The 15,714-nt window shown below is 32.3% G+C and overlaps 1 protein-coding gene across 6 annotated transcripts in view; it reads left to right on the top strand.

Moving 5' to 3' along the window:
* LOC125053028 (trafficking kinesin-binding protein milt) overlaps positions 1-15,714 on the top strand; it is a 46,230-nt gene that overhangs the window by 22,759 nt on the left and 7,757 nt on the right. For all 6 annotated transcript variants that reach the window (XM_047654200.1, XM_047654195.1, XM_047654196.1 and 3 more), the window contains 6 exons: positions 1,639-1,715; positions 2,764-2,928; positions 4,617-4,812; positions 10,517-10,647; positions 13,389-13,478; positions 14,933-15,138. In XM_047654200.1, coding sequence (XP_047510156.1) covers positions 1,665-1,715; positions 2,764-2,928; positions 4,617-4,812; positions 10,517-10,647; positions 13,389-13,478; positions 14,933-15,138 — 839 coding nt within the window. In that variant the 5' untranslated portion in view covers positions 1,639-1,664. The remainder of the gene's footprint in view (positions 1-1,638; positions 1,716-2,763; positions 2,929-4,616; positions 4,813-10,516; positions 10,648-13,388; positions 13,479-14,932; positions 15,139-15,714) is intronic.

Genomic DNA, 15,714 nt, shown 5'->3' with positions numbered 1-15,714 from the left:
GAAATGCTATTTGCGCATTCCCTGTAGTTCAATGGTTATTTGGGAGTAGATAATGCTACTCAGAGAGAGAGTGAGCAGCCGCTAAAACACTCTTATCTACCGCATAGAGACTTTCGATCTTATTAACACTTATAAATTAGTTTAAGAATGTGTGGTATGTTTTATTTTCAATAAGAGTACTATGGAAATTTGACAGTGAGATTTTTTTGTACAATCCCCAGGTGCACTGCACGATTTGGTTCATCGTTTCTTATAAAAACCTTTCCTAGACAGTATAATATGGGCTCATTTAAGCGGCGGTTAAGGCATTTTCTGTGAGCATTGTTGGCTAAGTGGCTTCAGCGTGCGACTCTCATCCCTGAGGTCGTAGGTTCGATTCTTGGCTGTGCACCAATGGAGTTTATACCTATGTGCGCATTTAACATTCGTTCGAACGGTGAAGGAAAACATCGTGAGGGAACCGTCTTAGACCCAAAAAGTCGACGGCTTGTGTCAGGCACTGGAGGCTGATCACCTACTTGCCTATTAGATTTAAAAATGATCATGAAACAGATTCATAAAGCTGAGGCCAAGACCTAAAGAGGTAGTGCCACTGATTTATTTTATTTATTTAAGACATTTTCCTGGACAGACGACGACAGATATCTCACTTTACATCAGGTAGGATTGTTGCCAAAACGTCTGTCCAGTTCTTCATAAAAATGGGATGTCTATGACTTGTACCATAGAGTGTTTGTAAATAAATAGAAATCTATACAAAAACTACATGAAACTCTCATTCACGAATAGCTTAACATGTTTTGTTTCCAGTTTTCCCATGTTACACAATAGAATACGCAGGTTGTACGCAGTCAATAACTTTGTGTGACGGTTCACGCTCGTGCTGGAGTCAGCTTTGTTTAATTCCTCGTATTATCTGTTATATGACCATGGTTCATACATAAACGAATCCATGAATTTGCAATCGGTAGACATCGACGAAGTTTTTGCTGGTCAGTTTATCTGAAGTTGAAGCGGTTATAAGATTGTATGTTTCGTGAAATGTATCAGTCGTACAATAATGTGTGTTTAAATTCATTGTGTTGTGAAAGAATAGTGTATTACGATATCTTCATTCCGTTGAAGGATCGGTATGCTCTCAATGCGAGACTTCGATTGTATGCAAAATTATTTCTATGTAAATTCTTAACAAAATAATCGTATTATATTAGTAATACATTATCAAAGTGATATGCGCCGTTTAGATAAACACCTGACGGATTTAAATTCAATTTAGATTTATTGAACCACGCGTGACCAACTGAGCTGGTTAGGACTGACATAGTTTAGTTTTCACTTACGCGTACAAATCATAGTTTATCAATTATCCAAACGTACAATTCCAGTAACATACGCCCTAATCGCATCTCAATGCGTAATTTAAAAATTCCTTGCTCCGATGCTACCATTACTGAAAATTACTGGTTGAATTTAGCGGATATATCTATAAATATAAGCATGCTATTCTGTTGACATTATTCGCTATCTATCACACTATTAATTTGTGTCGCTATTGTTTATATTGTTAGTATCTTATCTTTTGTTTCTACAATTTGATAAAGGTTTTGGAGTGATTAATAAGTAGTCGTGTGTTTACAGTTCTATGCAGCAACAGGGTGAGCCAAATGACAAAAACCTACAATGACATCGAAGCGGTAACAAGGCTCTTAGAAGAAGTGAGTACTTTTTCTAATTAACGTAAATTTTTGGACACGTTTTTTTGTATTGCCTGATGTCTTAATTTTATAGTCTAGGAAAGAGATGAAGACGAATAGCAGAATATATAATTGTAATACAAGTCGATGGAAAATTTGTAAGTTCGATATTTGAAATCAAAAAGCTTTTGTGGTAGAAAGAGAACCATTTGGAACTGACTTTACTTAATAGCTGAGTAAATAGAATAGCGTAATTAAGATAAAACAGTTCTAAAGTGCAATTGAACCCTTTACGAAAGTAATCAAAATAGTTTCGTCGGCGCAGGAGTGCAGGCGACTCGCTCTATTAGTAATAAATTTGATGGATTTTTTTAATTTTAAACGTAATTTTAAAAAGCCGTCAATTATTAGTGATTTCGTTGAACGCTTTGAAAATGTGAGGGTGTGTACTTTGATGTTTGTTCTAATCGTGTTTGTTTGTTATTTTTTATGCCAAAATCTATTTTGTTATGGATATTTTCTATTATCTGTGATGTCAAATATTTGCTTGATTCAGAAGTTGTGATGATAAAAATTCATTCAAGTCGCATTAATTGTTTTGCCACGAATAGAGTATTTAAAAAATATTATGTTACACGTCTTCTATAGAGATAAAAAATCTATTCCCTGTAGCATTTATTACAGGTATTAAAAATATCTTTCGCAATGCAAAAACATAAGGATATATTCGAGGTTAGCTTGCAGGTGTAAAACCTTCTACTAACGTTTATAAAATACGGAAGACAGTGTTTAGTCTTAACTCTGATTAATAATAATTTCTTAATTATTATGTGTACAGTTAATTCATATAATAATTTTAGTTGTCTGAAACCTGACACGGTGACAATAAATAAAAAACGTTATGTACACGCGTAATAAGTTATACTTCTTTAGCGTAACAAGAAAAAACAAATGTCATCTTCAGCGTGTCGGTTTTTTGTGACGGTGTGCGCGCGCATTTTTCCCTAACGCGCCGAAAGAAGTATATCTTAAAAAAACCGTATATATTAAAAATGTATTGTGTTTCTAGAAAGAAAAGGATTTGGAGCTAACTGCTCGTATCGGCAAGGAATTGCTGACGGCCAACGGGCGGTTGGAATCTCGTGTCACTGCCTTAGAGGGCGAGTTACGTGGCGCTCGAGACCTCATCACACAGCTTAAGCACGAGCTCAACGTCAAAAGTGATTTACTTCAGGTAGGCTTTGAGGTTATCTGTTATCTAATTCCCCTTAATATTCAATTTAAATAATTATATTTCAAAAGGCAAATGGGCTTAGTAAGTTAATATATAATAAATTAGTGCCTAAATTAGGGACTACATATATAATGGTATTTTAGATAAAAATACCGACACCTGTGCCGATACTCTTATAGATATATCGTCGATACCGATACCAACGCTTATTGAATTAAAATTAAATTAAGGTAAAATATATCAATTTCGTTAAAGTTTTTAATTTTTATTAATAAATATAAACAGTCATACACTTTGAATAAGATTAAAGGTTTAGTTATTAAAATTAAGAATTACGAGTAATTATTATATTAAAATGAAATAAATAACTGTTAATATTAAAATTAACATTAAAAAGATGTGTCTACCGAAATGGAATACGCGGAGATAAAGCGGATGAGAGAGACCCCGGGCTTAGATAGTCTGTGCCTCGTTTGAAACGAACTAGATCAAACAAGATGCACGTTTAAATTACTTTTTTAAAGCGTGAAATTTGAAAAGCAACTAAAATATTCCGATATATCGGCAATCCCAAAGTATCGCCGATATATCGGTATCGGATGCATCCCTAAGTTGAATAAAGAGGAACTCACTCTCATTTATATAAATAATTAATTATTTTTTACTGCATCAAAGCTTATCTTCATAGTGCTATAATAAAATCTATTCTTCGAAATTGATTATTTACAATTCTGTGAATTACCTCTTGATATAAATGTTGAGCATGTATTCTTAAAGCACTCACTTTTCAAATAAAGCATTGTAGTAGTATAGAAAGATACAGTGTATCTTTCTATAATAAAAAATAATAAGCCTTTATTTATTCACATCTTATTTACATACACAAAAAGAAATATATATCCAATTGCTTTGCGAACAATCTCACTAAAGGCAAAATAAAATTAAAAAGTTATTTAAATTGGTTATGTTTGTTGGAAGAATTTGGAGGACATCACTCCGTCGGAGGTCGAGTACTAGTGTACAACATAAATGATATGAACTTAGTGTTGTTATAGTGTACTCGAATAAAGGCTATTTTTATTTATTTATGTTTGTACTCAACAACGAGTACGAGTACAACACAAAGATACCATTTCTTTTTATAAAACACATTGATTAGATTAAGTGTCTTGTTATGAAACTGCGCAGTTATTTCCATATACAAGTAAACCTCGTCCGTCCTTCACGAAAAACTAGGTTAGAGTGACATGATTGCTGTAATCAAACGTGGTTTGCTTGTTTATTATTTTCAATTAATTGCTTTAAAAGTAAAGTGAAAACCTACTTGGTTTTAATTGGTAATTGAGTCGTAATAGTTATTACCTGATGTGAATTTATGAAAAACCGACAAACAATTCAGAGGTAGTTTTAGCTCTAATTTAAAAACGCAATTATCATATCTCTATATGGGATCGGATCGGATCTTATTTATCGTACATCGTGCTCTTTTTGAAGAATTCGGTAAAAATCCTTCTGTGCCTGAGCCATGCCGGTTTTTTCGTCTAAGGCATCCTTTAACGTTGGACGTTAGAGGTAGTGTTTGTTTCGCTCATAAAAACTAAAAGTATATAAATTTTGTGAATAAGAATAATGTTGGTTCGCAAACACACACCAAAACGGTTAATGAAGATGTATCTTGTTACTCCTAGATACTAACAAATGATACAGAGGATTCCCCAACGGAAGAGAAGGAGGCGGCGACGGCTGCCCTCCTTCGGCGACGTACCGGCGCCCTGGAGCGAGAGAACAGAGCCCTACGAGACGAGGCATCGCGGCTCGCAGCCGGTGCGGACTCAGCAGAGCTGGCCGAGCGGCAGCTGCTTCGGGACATCGCAGCACAGCTAGGTAAGACATGGATTGACACTCTTCATTGATGAACGCCCTAAAATTGGCTTGGTTAATCTTTATTATTACATATTCTTTATTCTTATTTAAACTCACCTGAACCAGTCTCAAATGCTTTTACCGGTAAAATCGTACGCTGGGCACTTACACAATGTTTCTTTCAATTGGCCACATTCTGTAACTTAAATATACATATTATCTACATTCTATATGTGTGTCTCACGAATTTATTAAATTTGCTTGTAAAAAAATCAAGTAATCGTAGGTTAACATAGCACATTATATATTATGTTAATAGATTTAAACAAGGGTCCGAGGTTATTTGACTTTAGTTCAAACCCCTCTCGACGACTTTTTGATAAGCTTTTTGAGTAGCGTTTATGGGTAACGGGAGTGACATGTATGACGATATAATATACAACATTTAATATTTAATAATTAAAGTGACTTTGTTAATATCGTGTACAAAATGTTTTATACTTTCTCGGTAATCAAAACACTGAATACACATTACCATGGGTTGGGCTTGCGCCAAAACCACACCTTGGTAAATTATTACCAAGAAATTGTGTGACATAATTTTAGATATAATTTATCATATATGATTATAAACCCAATTTTTACGTAACGCTTACCAATTCTTGAAAGGCCGGCAACGCACTTGCGAGCCTTCTGGTAATGTGACTGTGTATGGGCGGCGGTTTAAAGTAATATCAGTTGAGCTTCCTGCCCGTTTGCCTCCTATTGCATAAATATTGGGTTCAATGTTTCTAAAATAAGTGTTAAATAATGTAATATAAGATTATTTTTTTTATATCCTTTATCTATAGTGAATCGGCAATTTAGACTTAATTGTTACTTAAATTATAATAATCGTATATGTAGATTAAAAAAAAATCTTTATATTGTATATTTTTATTTGTTATCTAAAGTATTTTGAACTTATGATGAGGTAACTTTTTGCATTCAGTTAAATCTTTTTTTTTAAATCCTAAAAATTCATATTAAATCATGTGACGGGTATGAAAAATGGTATAGAGATATATTAACAAGAAGTTGATCGTTAAATCAAATCAATATGCGAAACAATTCTCTTCCGTTACTATGATATTACGTAGTTTATGGATGAGACTTGCATCATTTGCACGGAAGAAATAACAATGCACATAATTATTGGTATGTTAACACAGCTTTCGCAAATGTTCCCATGTTCTTATACTATTGTGTCATTTACGATTAAATGATATTTTATCAGCGAATTCCAGAACACTTATTGATTACTATCTGTCACGTATTGACTTTAATTGTTAACGCATTAATCATTTTTTCTTTTATCTACGGATACTAGCTGATCCGGCAAACGTCGTTTCGCCATGTATATCATTTATAATAAAAAAATAGGGGTTGATCGTAGAGGGGTGAAAGTTAGGGGTTGTATGTATTTTTTAATGCTGTATCATAAAAAAATAGAAATTAAAAATTTTGTCTAAAAAATAAAAATTTAGGGGTGGACTACCCTTAACATCTGGCGGGCTGATTTGTAAATCTAAACCATTCCCAGATCCCCTTGAAGACACACAAAAAATTTCATCAAAATTGGTCCAGTCGTTTAGGAGGAGTTCAGTCACATACACACGCACACAAGAAATATATATCTACGGATATAAGCGCATTTATTACATTTAGACGTTTCGCTTTTAATAATCCTTGGTCAGCGTGAGAGCCATATATAATTGCGAAGTTGCAATATTTCGCCGGATCTTTGGATTTTTGTCTTAGGTTCTTAGGTATTAAGTTACAGGTTAGGATTGAACTACAGATTTTATTTTGTTGGGAAATTAAAAAAAAAACATTTCTAACCGGTTAGAACTATTCTCGAACCACACAGTATGACCGCGGTTTGGAAGTTTGGTACTTAAATCTGTAGCTTAATGCCTCCGATTAATATTTTTTTGTGTTTTATCTTTCAGTATGTCTTATTATACCTGTAAAATCAACATTTATTTAAGCATATTGGTTTATTAACTAGCTGACTTATGGTCGTATATTAAAAAAAAAACCTAAATGTTAATTTACTTAATTGTATTATAAGTATTCAAGTTTAATTAATATTCCAATTAACAACGGATTTTCATTCGAATATATATTAGGCTCGTTTGTTTTGAATTTTTGTTTAGTTTCTATAAGTATTCTATTAACCTTATTCTTAAAAATTAAATAACTCTTTTTAATATTTCAATAGGAAGACCAGCTTCTACGCATGGTTAAAATCATTTTACATATTTCTCATCAACTGCACTGTTCATCATGTTTTTCCAACCCCAAAAACCCTTTCAAAGGAAGTGTTCAAATCCTTATTGAAGACGCAGCATAGGTATTTATTAACGGACCAAACAACAATAACGCGTTGGAAAATATAAATCGTCAATCCGTAATAAACACGTCCAGTGAAGAGAAGAGAAATAATTCTACAATTTACGGAGAACATTAAGAAAGATGGTCCCGGTGGCGCAAGGTGGCCTAGCAGCGTGTTGTCTTTAAGATTCGCACCCTGTCAGACCATACTTGTTCTAACGGGACTCGATACTACAAGAAGAATTAAACGTCCAGAAAGAAGATAAATCAGGAGTATAGAATAAAGTATTCTTGCACGAATGAAAATAAGTGTAATGTGCTATTAAAGGTTGAATGCTTTTATTTAGGTTGTGTCCGTCCGATATATTTTTGTCTCGATGTATATGGGTTATTAAGATTTTAAGCTCGAAGTAGAATATAGGTTGGGTTATTACTAGGATTTGTCTTCCAAATTATTAATATACTACTTGATAATATATCTTAAATGTCTATAGTGCATATGTTTTTTTATAAGAACTATTATTATATATATATATATATATAGTGATATTTTTTTATCTTGGTATACATGACAATATCGGATGGAAAGATGACACAAAATAGCATCGACTTATAATTGGACTAATTTGCTAAATACATATAATACTCAACTCGCCAACACAGCTTCAACAAAAACTTTAAATTTGCAAAAATAAACTTAATTACTTTATAAAACGTATAAAAATTATACGATTATCTACGCGATAATCTTTATGGACATACTCAAATAAATTTCTTCATAAGATAGTTTTTTTTAATTGTGACGCATTCAACAAAGTATATATAATTTATTTTTGTGGTAAAAAGTATCATGATGCGCTAAAGATTTAGTACAATGTTAAATGTATAATATGATTACGGTAGTGGAGTGGAGTTCAGATGTTTCTGGAGAGCTCAGAGGAAAGGGCAGGCTGGTTGAACCACATAACGCGGTATTTATGTGAATTTTCAACGAGAGATACATAGTTAATAATTTAATACATACATACATATATTGCATCATGAGCACATCCCACATGCACACCCTCACGTACACACCCTTTTGCACAAACACACCACACATATTACTTAGTCAAATGTATCTAATATTTTTTATAGTTTATTTCCTTTCAAAGTTAAGTAAATGTTATAACGTTTTTGTATATATTATGAAATCCATTTCCATCATTAAATAAATACATACATACTCCGTGGTAGATTAGTTTATGTGGGACTCGGCTACTACTTCCACTACAGTCCAACGGGCGCCCCCAGCTCTGAGAAAACGGAACACTCGCTCTGGCACTCGCTAATAACAGCCCAACCCACTAAAACCCTCGTAAGTCTCGTACTAAGAGACACCGACCAGGCTATCAAACAGTGCGTCCTACCAAGAGCATGATCTCTCATACGTATTATTTAGATTAAGAAATCATAAATTATTTCTAAAGTAACACCTTTAGTCCACTAAGGAATGCCTACTATAATTCAATATGAAACTAAATTGACCTAAATTTGCTTCAGGGCATAAATTATAAAGATATGTCTAATAGCAGCTTGACGTCACTATGTATTTGTGTATTTAAATAAATGTTTGCTCGCTGTATTATTTAAATGGTGATGTAAGCGTGAAGTAAAAATAATGTTCTTTACAAAATGAAAATAATATTGATCCATCGATCCTTTCATAAATGGTAAATATAATATTTTTATAATGTAAGCAAGGGCAGATAGCCCTCGCGAACTCCGTTTCGCCCCTATATTATTATTTTTTCTTAGCCTATCTGTTTAGTATCAACATATAGAACATTTTGCTATGCTTCCCCATAAAAATTGTTCGCTTTTCTGTAATAAAATCTCGTTTATAAGTATTTCCGTGAAATTTTTCTAAATCATCTCTCAGAACCTCAGAACCTCTCTTCAGTTCAAGGAATAAATAAATAAAAAACTGGAATTGGTCCAGCCGTTTGCGAGTTTTGCGCTTAGCAACATATTTTGCGATTAATTTTTATTTATGTAGAGTTTTACCTAATGTAATTGATTTCGTAGAGGGACATAAGATGTTATTACCGTCTCAAAGTCGCTTCATACTGGCATATAATAATTATAATTAAAATAATGAATATAAGATTTTATCTTAATTGTGATTGTTAATATGTACTGTATGTCCACGTTATTATCTCTAAACATGATAACCCTTCTCTTGGTTTCTTTCCATTTATTGTTATGTCCGTTATTTTATTTACTATTGTTTAATTTTAGTTCACACAGTAATGTATACGTTTAAATAATTTAAATTGGTCCCCTTGTTTGGAATTTATGACACAGCTTATAAAACAATATGCGTAATCGCAACCTTATCTATTAATGTTGGGCCTAATAAGTAAGATACATAAACTACGCCTTATTTTATGCAGTCATAGATTATAGACATATGTTCATCAAGAATAATAAAATTATGTTATACTGAGCCCTCGATCTAGTAGTGCTCTTATGAAAACGTGATATGGCACGTTGTGAAATAGTCTTAGAAAGTTAAATCTATTTTAAGATGAAATGTAATAAAACAATGTGAGATTTAACTGTTTATAACAAACGAGTAAACGGGTTTTTTAATGTTAGTTTGTTAGCTATTACACAATTTTAACTCGCTTATAACCGAAAGAGTCAATTTGACGAGTAATTCTTTTCTCATAGAGAATAGGAATAGGTTTGATGGCAGATGCAATTGTTTCTGGATAAGTCAGGTCAGGTCAGACCCGACCTTTCGATGGCTCAGGTTTTTTAAATAGGTGTGGCTGGGTTGTTTTACATGTCAAACTGGATTGGGTAACATTTTGCTTAAAGAAGGGGCTCAATAATTTACATTTAATGTTAGGTTATTTTATAATTAAAGAAATTATATAATTTAAATTCAACTTGGTAATTTCGCGCTTTTTGCACAAATTTCCATACATTCGCGAGGCCTTTTGAATTAAATTTATTACTTGTAAGGTCGCTGGCTGCACTGCCTTTTTTAAGTACCTATAAATATTTTGTATACGTATAATTAGAGTTTGAAAAGATAATTCTTTAAATTTTCAGATATTCAGAGCCAATATACGCAAGATTTTCACGTATGAAGATTGTATATAAGTTTTAAAGTAATAATTTATTCATGCTATCATTGTATAAACAAATACTTTTAATCGACAATTGTATTACATATTGTTTTATTAGGCTTTTACATAAACAACTTTGTAAATTTTGTTAGGTTTTGTGGGAGAACTAAGTTTATGTATCCCACACTAATGTCAACATTTAAGATTTATGATAATTACAATTTTTTCAGCGAGTGCTAATTCGGAGACGAATGAACTTGGGTCCGAGTTATCTGAAGAAAGACAAAGATCCTGCGAACTTCAGCAACAGCTAGACTCGACCAATGCAAGGCTTGCTGTATCTGATCGAAATTTACAACAGGTAAGATACGGAACTAATTGTAAATAAGTTCGAAAATTACAGTTCGTGTCGACAAAATTTCATACAAATTTAGTTTTCGATATTCTACATACACTACTCTACATATACTACTGTTAAGGCATCTTGACTAACACCCCTGAACATGGCGGAAATCAGTCGTTTCAAGTATCGGTTTCTGGTAAAACAATTGTTTTGAGAACGCAGAAGGTATTTGCAAAGCAACATTATTTACACAACTGTATTACTGTCATGAATGATTTTTTAATATATATTATTTATTTCTTTACACTTATAGAATAACAAATAACGTATATACATAAAAATTATAAGGGATGCAACGGGCAGGCTAACAGGCGATCTCTTCCAGGCAACACTTACCCTTTTATGATTTATTTATTATCAGCAATACAGAATTTTGTTTGCTTCAGGCCCCAATCAGGTTTAACAGATAGACAATGTTGCATATGACTGATTACTTTTCTGACTGTAAAGTCCGCCCATATTTTACACAAGAAACTCCAGTTAATTAAAGTTTTTTTGATTAAAACATTCTATGCATCTAAAAAATTTCCTAGTCAAAAGTAGTGCTATATTTTGAGTACTTATTAATAGGTAATAATGTTTTATAATACCTTTTGTAATCAAAGTCCATGATCATATCGTAGTAGGTGGTTAATGGAGTGTTCGAGACAATTAATTTCTGTCGTTATATTTGTCCTAGATCTAGAAAGCGCATAAATATTCCTTTCTATTGTAATTACATTTTTCAATGATTTTTCCTACAGACAAAACCTTTCCTTAACAAGATTTTTTTGTAATATTTCTAAATGAAATTATTTTTCTTTTAATTGAACCTAACACCCGTGTTTTATTTTAAACGTACCGATACAACTTATAGATTGTGACAAATTTTCTGGTTAGAAAAATATTTTTTTTTATATAGCCATAACACATATATATGTGTAATATGAAACTATAATGTAAATTTGTCGGAAGTTGCGATGTTAATAGATTTCATTAAATAACTGAATTTCCGGTAACCATTAGTCAACATAATTTAATAACGAAATATGAAACTTAAATGGGTTTGTTTGTGCGTTAAAAGCTTTACCCAATAAATTAGTATTTAAATTACGTTTAAAATCTGAAATAGTTAAAGCATGGGTCTCCAACTAATGAACATATTCGATCCTTACGTGGTTTGTTAATTTTGATCTCGAGTTTAATGTTGAGTTTTTGTACCATGCGATCCCAAAACAACATCAGAGCAACATCTTCGTTCCTTTCTTATTTGATCACTTGCGTTGCGTGTCTCTCTGCATCTTCTCAGGCAAAATACGAAATTCCACCTGAAGTCCGTCGTTCCACAACTGATACTTGTTGCCGCGTACCACCACTATGTGGAACCTCCCCACTGAACTATATCCAACCAATTCAACTTATAAAGAAAAGCGTATCAACCATAAAAAGCCGAAAACGATTTCCTGGCAGTGTGAGTGTCCATTCGCGGCGGTTTTACTTCCCCTTCGAGCCATCTGCCCCTTTTCTTCTTGTAAAAAAAAATATTTAAAAAAATGTCGGGATCGAGTCGCTATATGAATTTTTAGTGTTTAATTTAAGAAGTGAAAATTTCCAAAATAAGTATGTTTTCTGCCTTATATTTATGTACTATTATATAATATAGTTGAATTCTCATTAAAAAAAAGTATCGTATTTTTGATTCCATAATGTAATTAATCTAATTTTTCTATACATACTTATATTCTGTAACTGTACAGGTATGATAGATTGTGTATAATAGATGTAGATAATATATTTCTATTGTAATTTTAGGATTTAGTAACCCAAATGACTAGATTAAATGTCAGTTGAAGTTGGTGTTGGCACAATGTGTTGGCGTGGGAGGAGTTTTTTGGGTCTCATTACTTCCGTTGCTATACTTGTTTACGATTATACGTGGAATTGTTACCTAACCTTATTCCCAGAGGTTGATGAATAAACTGATTTAAGCAGTTAAACCGCCCATTAACAAAAATAAAATATGTTTATTATGAAATATAAGATGTACAATGTACATACCTTATTCCACGTCATTAAATTTGTCTCAGTAGACTCATCGGCACAAGTAGTAACAAAGACAAAACATCCTTTTTCTTTTGTTTTTTCCCTTGTTTTGTGTGATATGCGATGTAAAGTGGTATTGTTATATTATATATATAGAGCTAATGAAAGCACTCGATCGTACTGGTTTAGGAAGTAGACGACTAATATCAATGAAACTTATGATATCCTATAACTTTTTCAATTCCTCATTCACTGTCATTGCCATTTGATTCTCTGCCTGTAGCCGTGCAGACTTCGCAGCCTTAATTTACATTTAAGAAAAAATTGTAAAGTAAAAGGAAAAAATCATTTAATCAACATAATGTACACTTATGACTCGTCAGTAAAGAAATACATATTAATGCTTCTAATTTTACATTTACTGCCAGTTCTCAAATCAAGGGCGTAGAACGGTATAGAAGAACTGGCAATAAACTCTCCGCCACTCTTTTTAATCGCCATTTTTTTACACAACGTTTGTAAGGAGCTGAAGCCATTTCGCTGTTGGCCTTAAGGGCCTTTACAGCTCAGCTCGGGCTGTTATTTAAATCTAAATACGATTTTTATTATTTACTGGTAATTCTTGTGTCGTATGTGTTTTTATAGAATGGAATAAAGTAGTGTTAATTTGTTTCCAGTTAACAGCCGAACATGATCACACGCTGCGAGTATTGGAAATAACAAGAGAAAATCAAAATGCACTCGCGGCTGAGTTGGCCGATGTCAAGGTGAGCCCTATGATGTAAAGGTATTATTTAAAGATATTACCTTAATGTTGAATTAAATATTATTTTTATATTTATACCTACATCTTCTGTGTGTGCGTAATTAAACTTCTAAACGGCTAGATTTTAATTATTGTCTGTCTAAAGTAAAAAATAATGAAACAAGAATTTTAAGTATTAATGTACAGTATAAATATTAATATAATAAACAAAGGAGCACTGATAAAATTAAAATATTATTTGAAATTTAGTCAAAGTTGCAATAGTGTTAGATAATCGACGTAGACACGCGTTAAACTATCCATTTAGAAATATATTTATTAGAAGCTAGTATTAAATCATGAGTTACATAGAAATTTTGAATTAGAATATCCGATATATTTTTATTTTAAAGTTTACACATATAATGATTTGTAATATATCTCTTTGCGTGCTTCTCTTTGATCGAATAATTCAATTTATAATTTTAAATAAAATATGTTATTGTGTAACCTAATCCCATGTTGATGAGATTAACCTTCTCAGTAATCCAATCTAAATAGTAGAGATATAAAGTATTATTTAACTTATCAATTAAATTTTTATTAAATCGATTAAAACTAAACATAGGAAAATATTTAATTTAATTTTAATATGAAACTCATACATTCATTTGCCAAAGTATATTTAAATATTTTTTGATCTGATTATTAGTAAAAGTATATAAATAGTAAAAGTTAAGTATATTAAAAGAATACGTATTGTATAATATGGTCAGACAAATTAATACATAAAACTGGTTTGCATCATTGCTATGTGGTTTGACTCTGAAGTTTGGTCACTTGAAGTGGGCTGTTTTCACTGAGACGTAGGAGGGTTGTAGGTTGGAAGTCAGAAGGAAAAAGAATCATTTCTAACAACACAAACCGTATTTCGTACAAGAGGTTTCTTTATGAGTTTTCGTAAGAGTAACAACGTCAAAAAATAAATAAAAACCGTCACTAAGTTCGTACTATATACGAAAGAGGTAGTAACTTAATTTTACTTTAACAAATTTTGTATAAGAATACTTAAAATACGCATCGCACTCCAGTCTTGTATATTGTGATATTGTTTCTTAAGGCTGAAATTTCGAAAGGTTTCTAAATCAGATGTTCGTCCTGTCGTTCTATATAAAGTCAAAACCGTTTACATCGACATCGTTTAGAACAACATACCGGTTATATTGACCAAAATCCCGGCTGAATTCTATTGTATTAGGTACGTAATAACAATGTCATCGGCTGTTACGACTAAATATGAGTAGTCCCTTCGATATCGTTATAATAGATTTTGACTGCATTTAGTAATTATAGTTCTGAATGTTCTGTAGTGCCCATGATTCTAAAAATCCCTACCTAATATGTTTCTATAGTTGGTTACAATAACAAGTAGTTTTTATATAAAGGCGTAAGAAAACAATGGGTCTATATTTACAGGAACGATATTCGGAAGTGGCAGCACATTTGGCGGAAGCGCAAGAGGCATTACGGCAAGTTCGCAAACGAGGCGAACCGGTCCGTGGTCTCATGCCGAGTGTAGCAGCGGCTGCGGGTCTACTCCCAGCGAGTCTGCATCGAGAGATGCATTCCTCGGTCTACTCGGAGTTCAGCTTGGACTCGGGGATTGGGGATCCGCTTGCAAAGTAAGATTATAAAAGATAAAGCCATGTATGGTAAGATAATGAGTTGAGACTCAGCCCTAAGTATGACCTCCGTATGTCAATAACGTACTGGGTTTTGGCATTCCGGAATCTTACTTAGATTGTGTCGTGACTTTGAATCTTATTCCTAGATACCAGGGTTGAGCTTTAAAGCTAAAAATGTAAAAACATTTATCCGAATAAGGTTTTTACTCAATTGAAAGGTCTTTTTAATCATATTTAATAATTAATAATAACTTAAGTAAGCTAGTAAAAGGCACTAGATGTAAATTAAGAGTCATTGACTTAAAAAAAAGGGTGCGTGTACTTATGTACGTGCGTAAGAAGTTATACTTCTTTGGTATTATTAAAAATATTTTTTAATTGCATGCAAATAATCAATTAAAATTAAATAATCAAAGAAATATTTAAATGGAAAAGGAGCCATTATAATAGTCAATAAAGTTCAGTTTACATTTGAAAAATTAAATAAATAAATATTTATTATTATTCTTTTACATTAAGTGTAACATAAATTCTATTATTATTCGAATGTTGTTTTTAAATTATGTCCAATGC

Source organism: Pieris napi, chromosome 10 (genome assembly GCF_905475465.1).
Source record: "Pieris napi chromosome 10, ilPieNapi1.2, whole genome shotgun sequence".
NCBI lineage: Eukaryota > Metazoa > Arthropoda > Insecta > Lepidoptera > Pieridae > Pieris > Pieris napi.
Note: the sequence above shows the minus strand (reverse complement) of the source record. Positions and strands in the feature narration are given on the sequence as shown.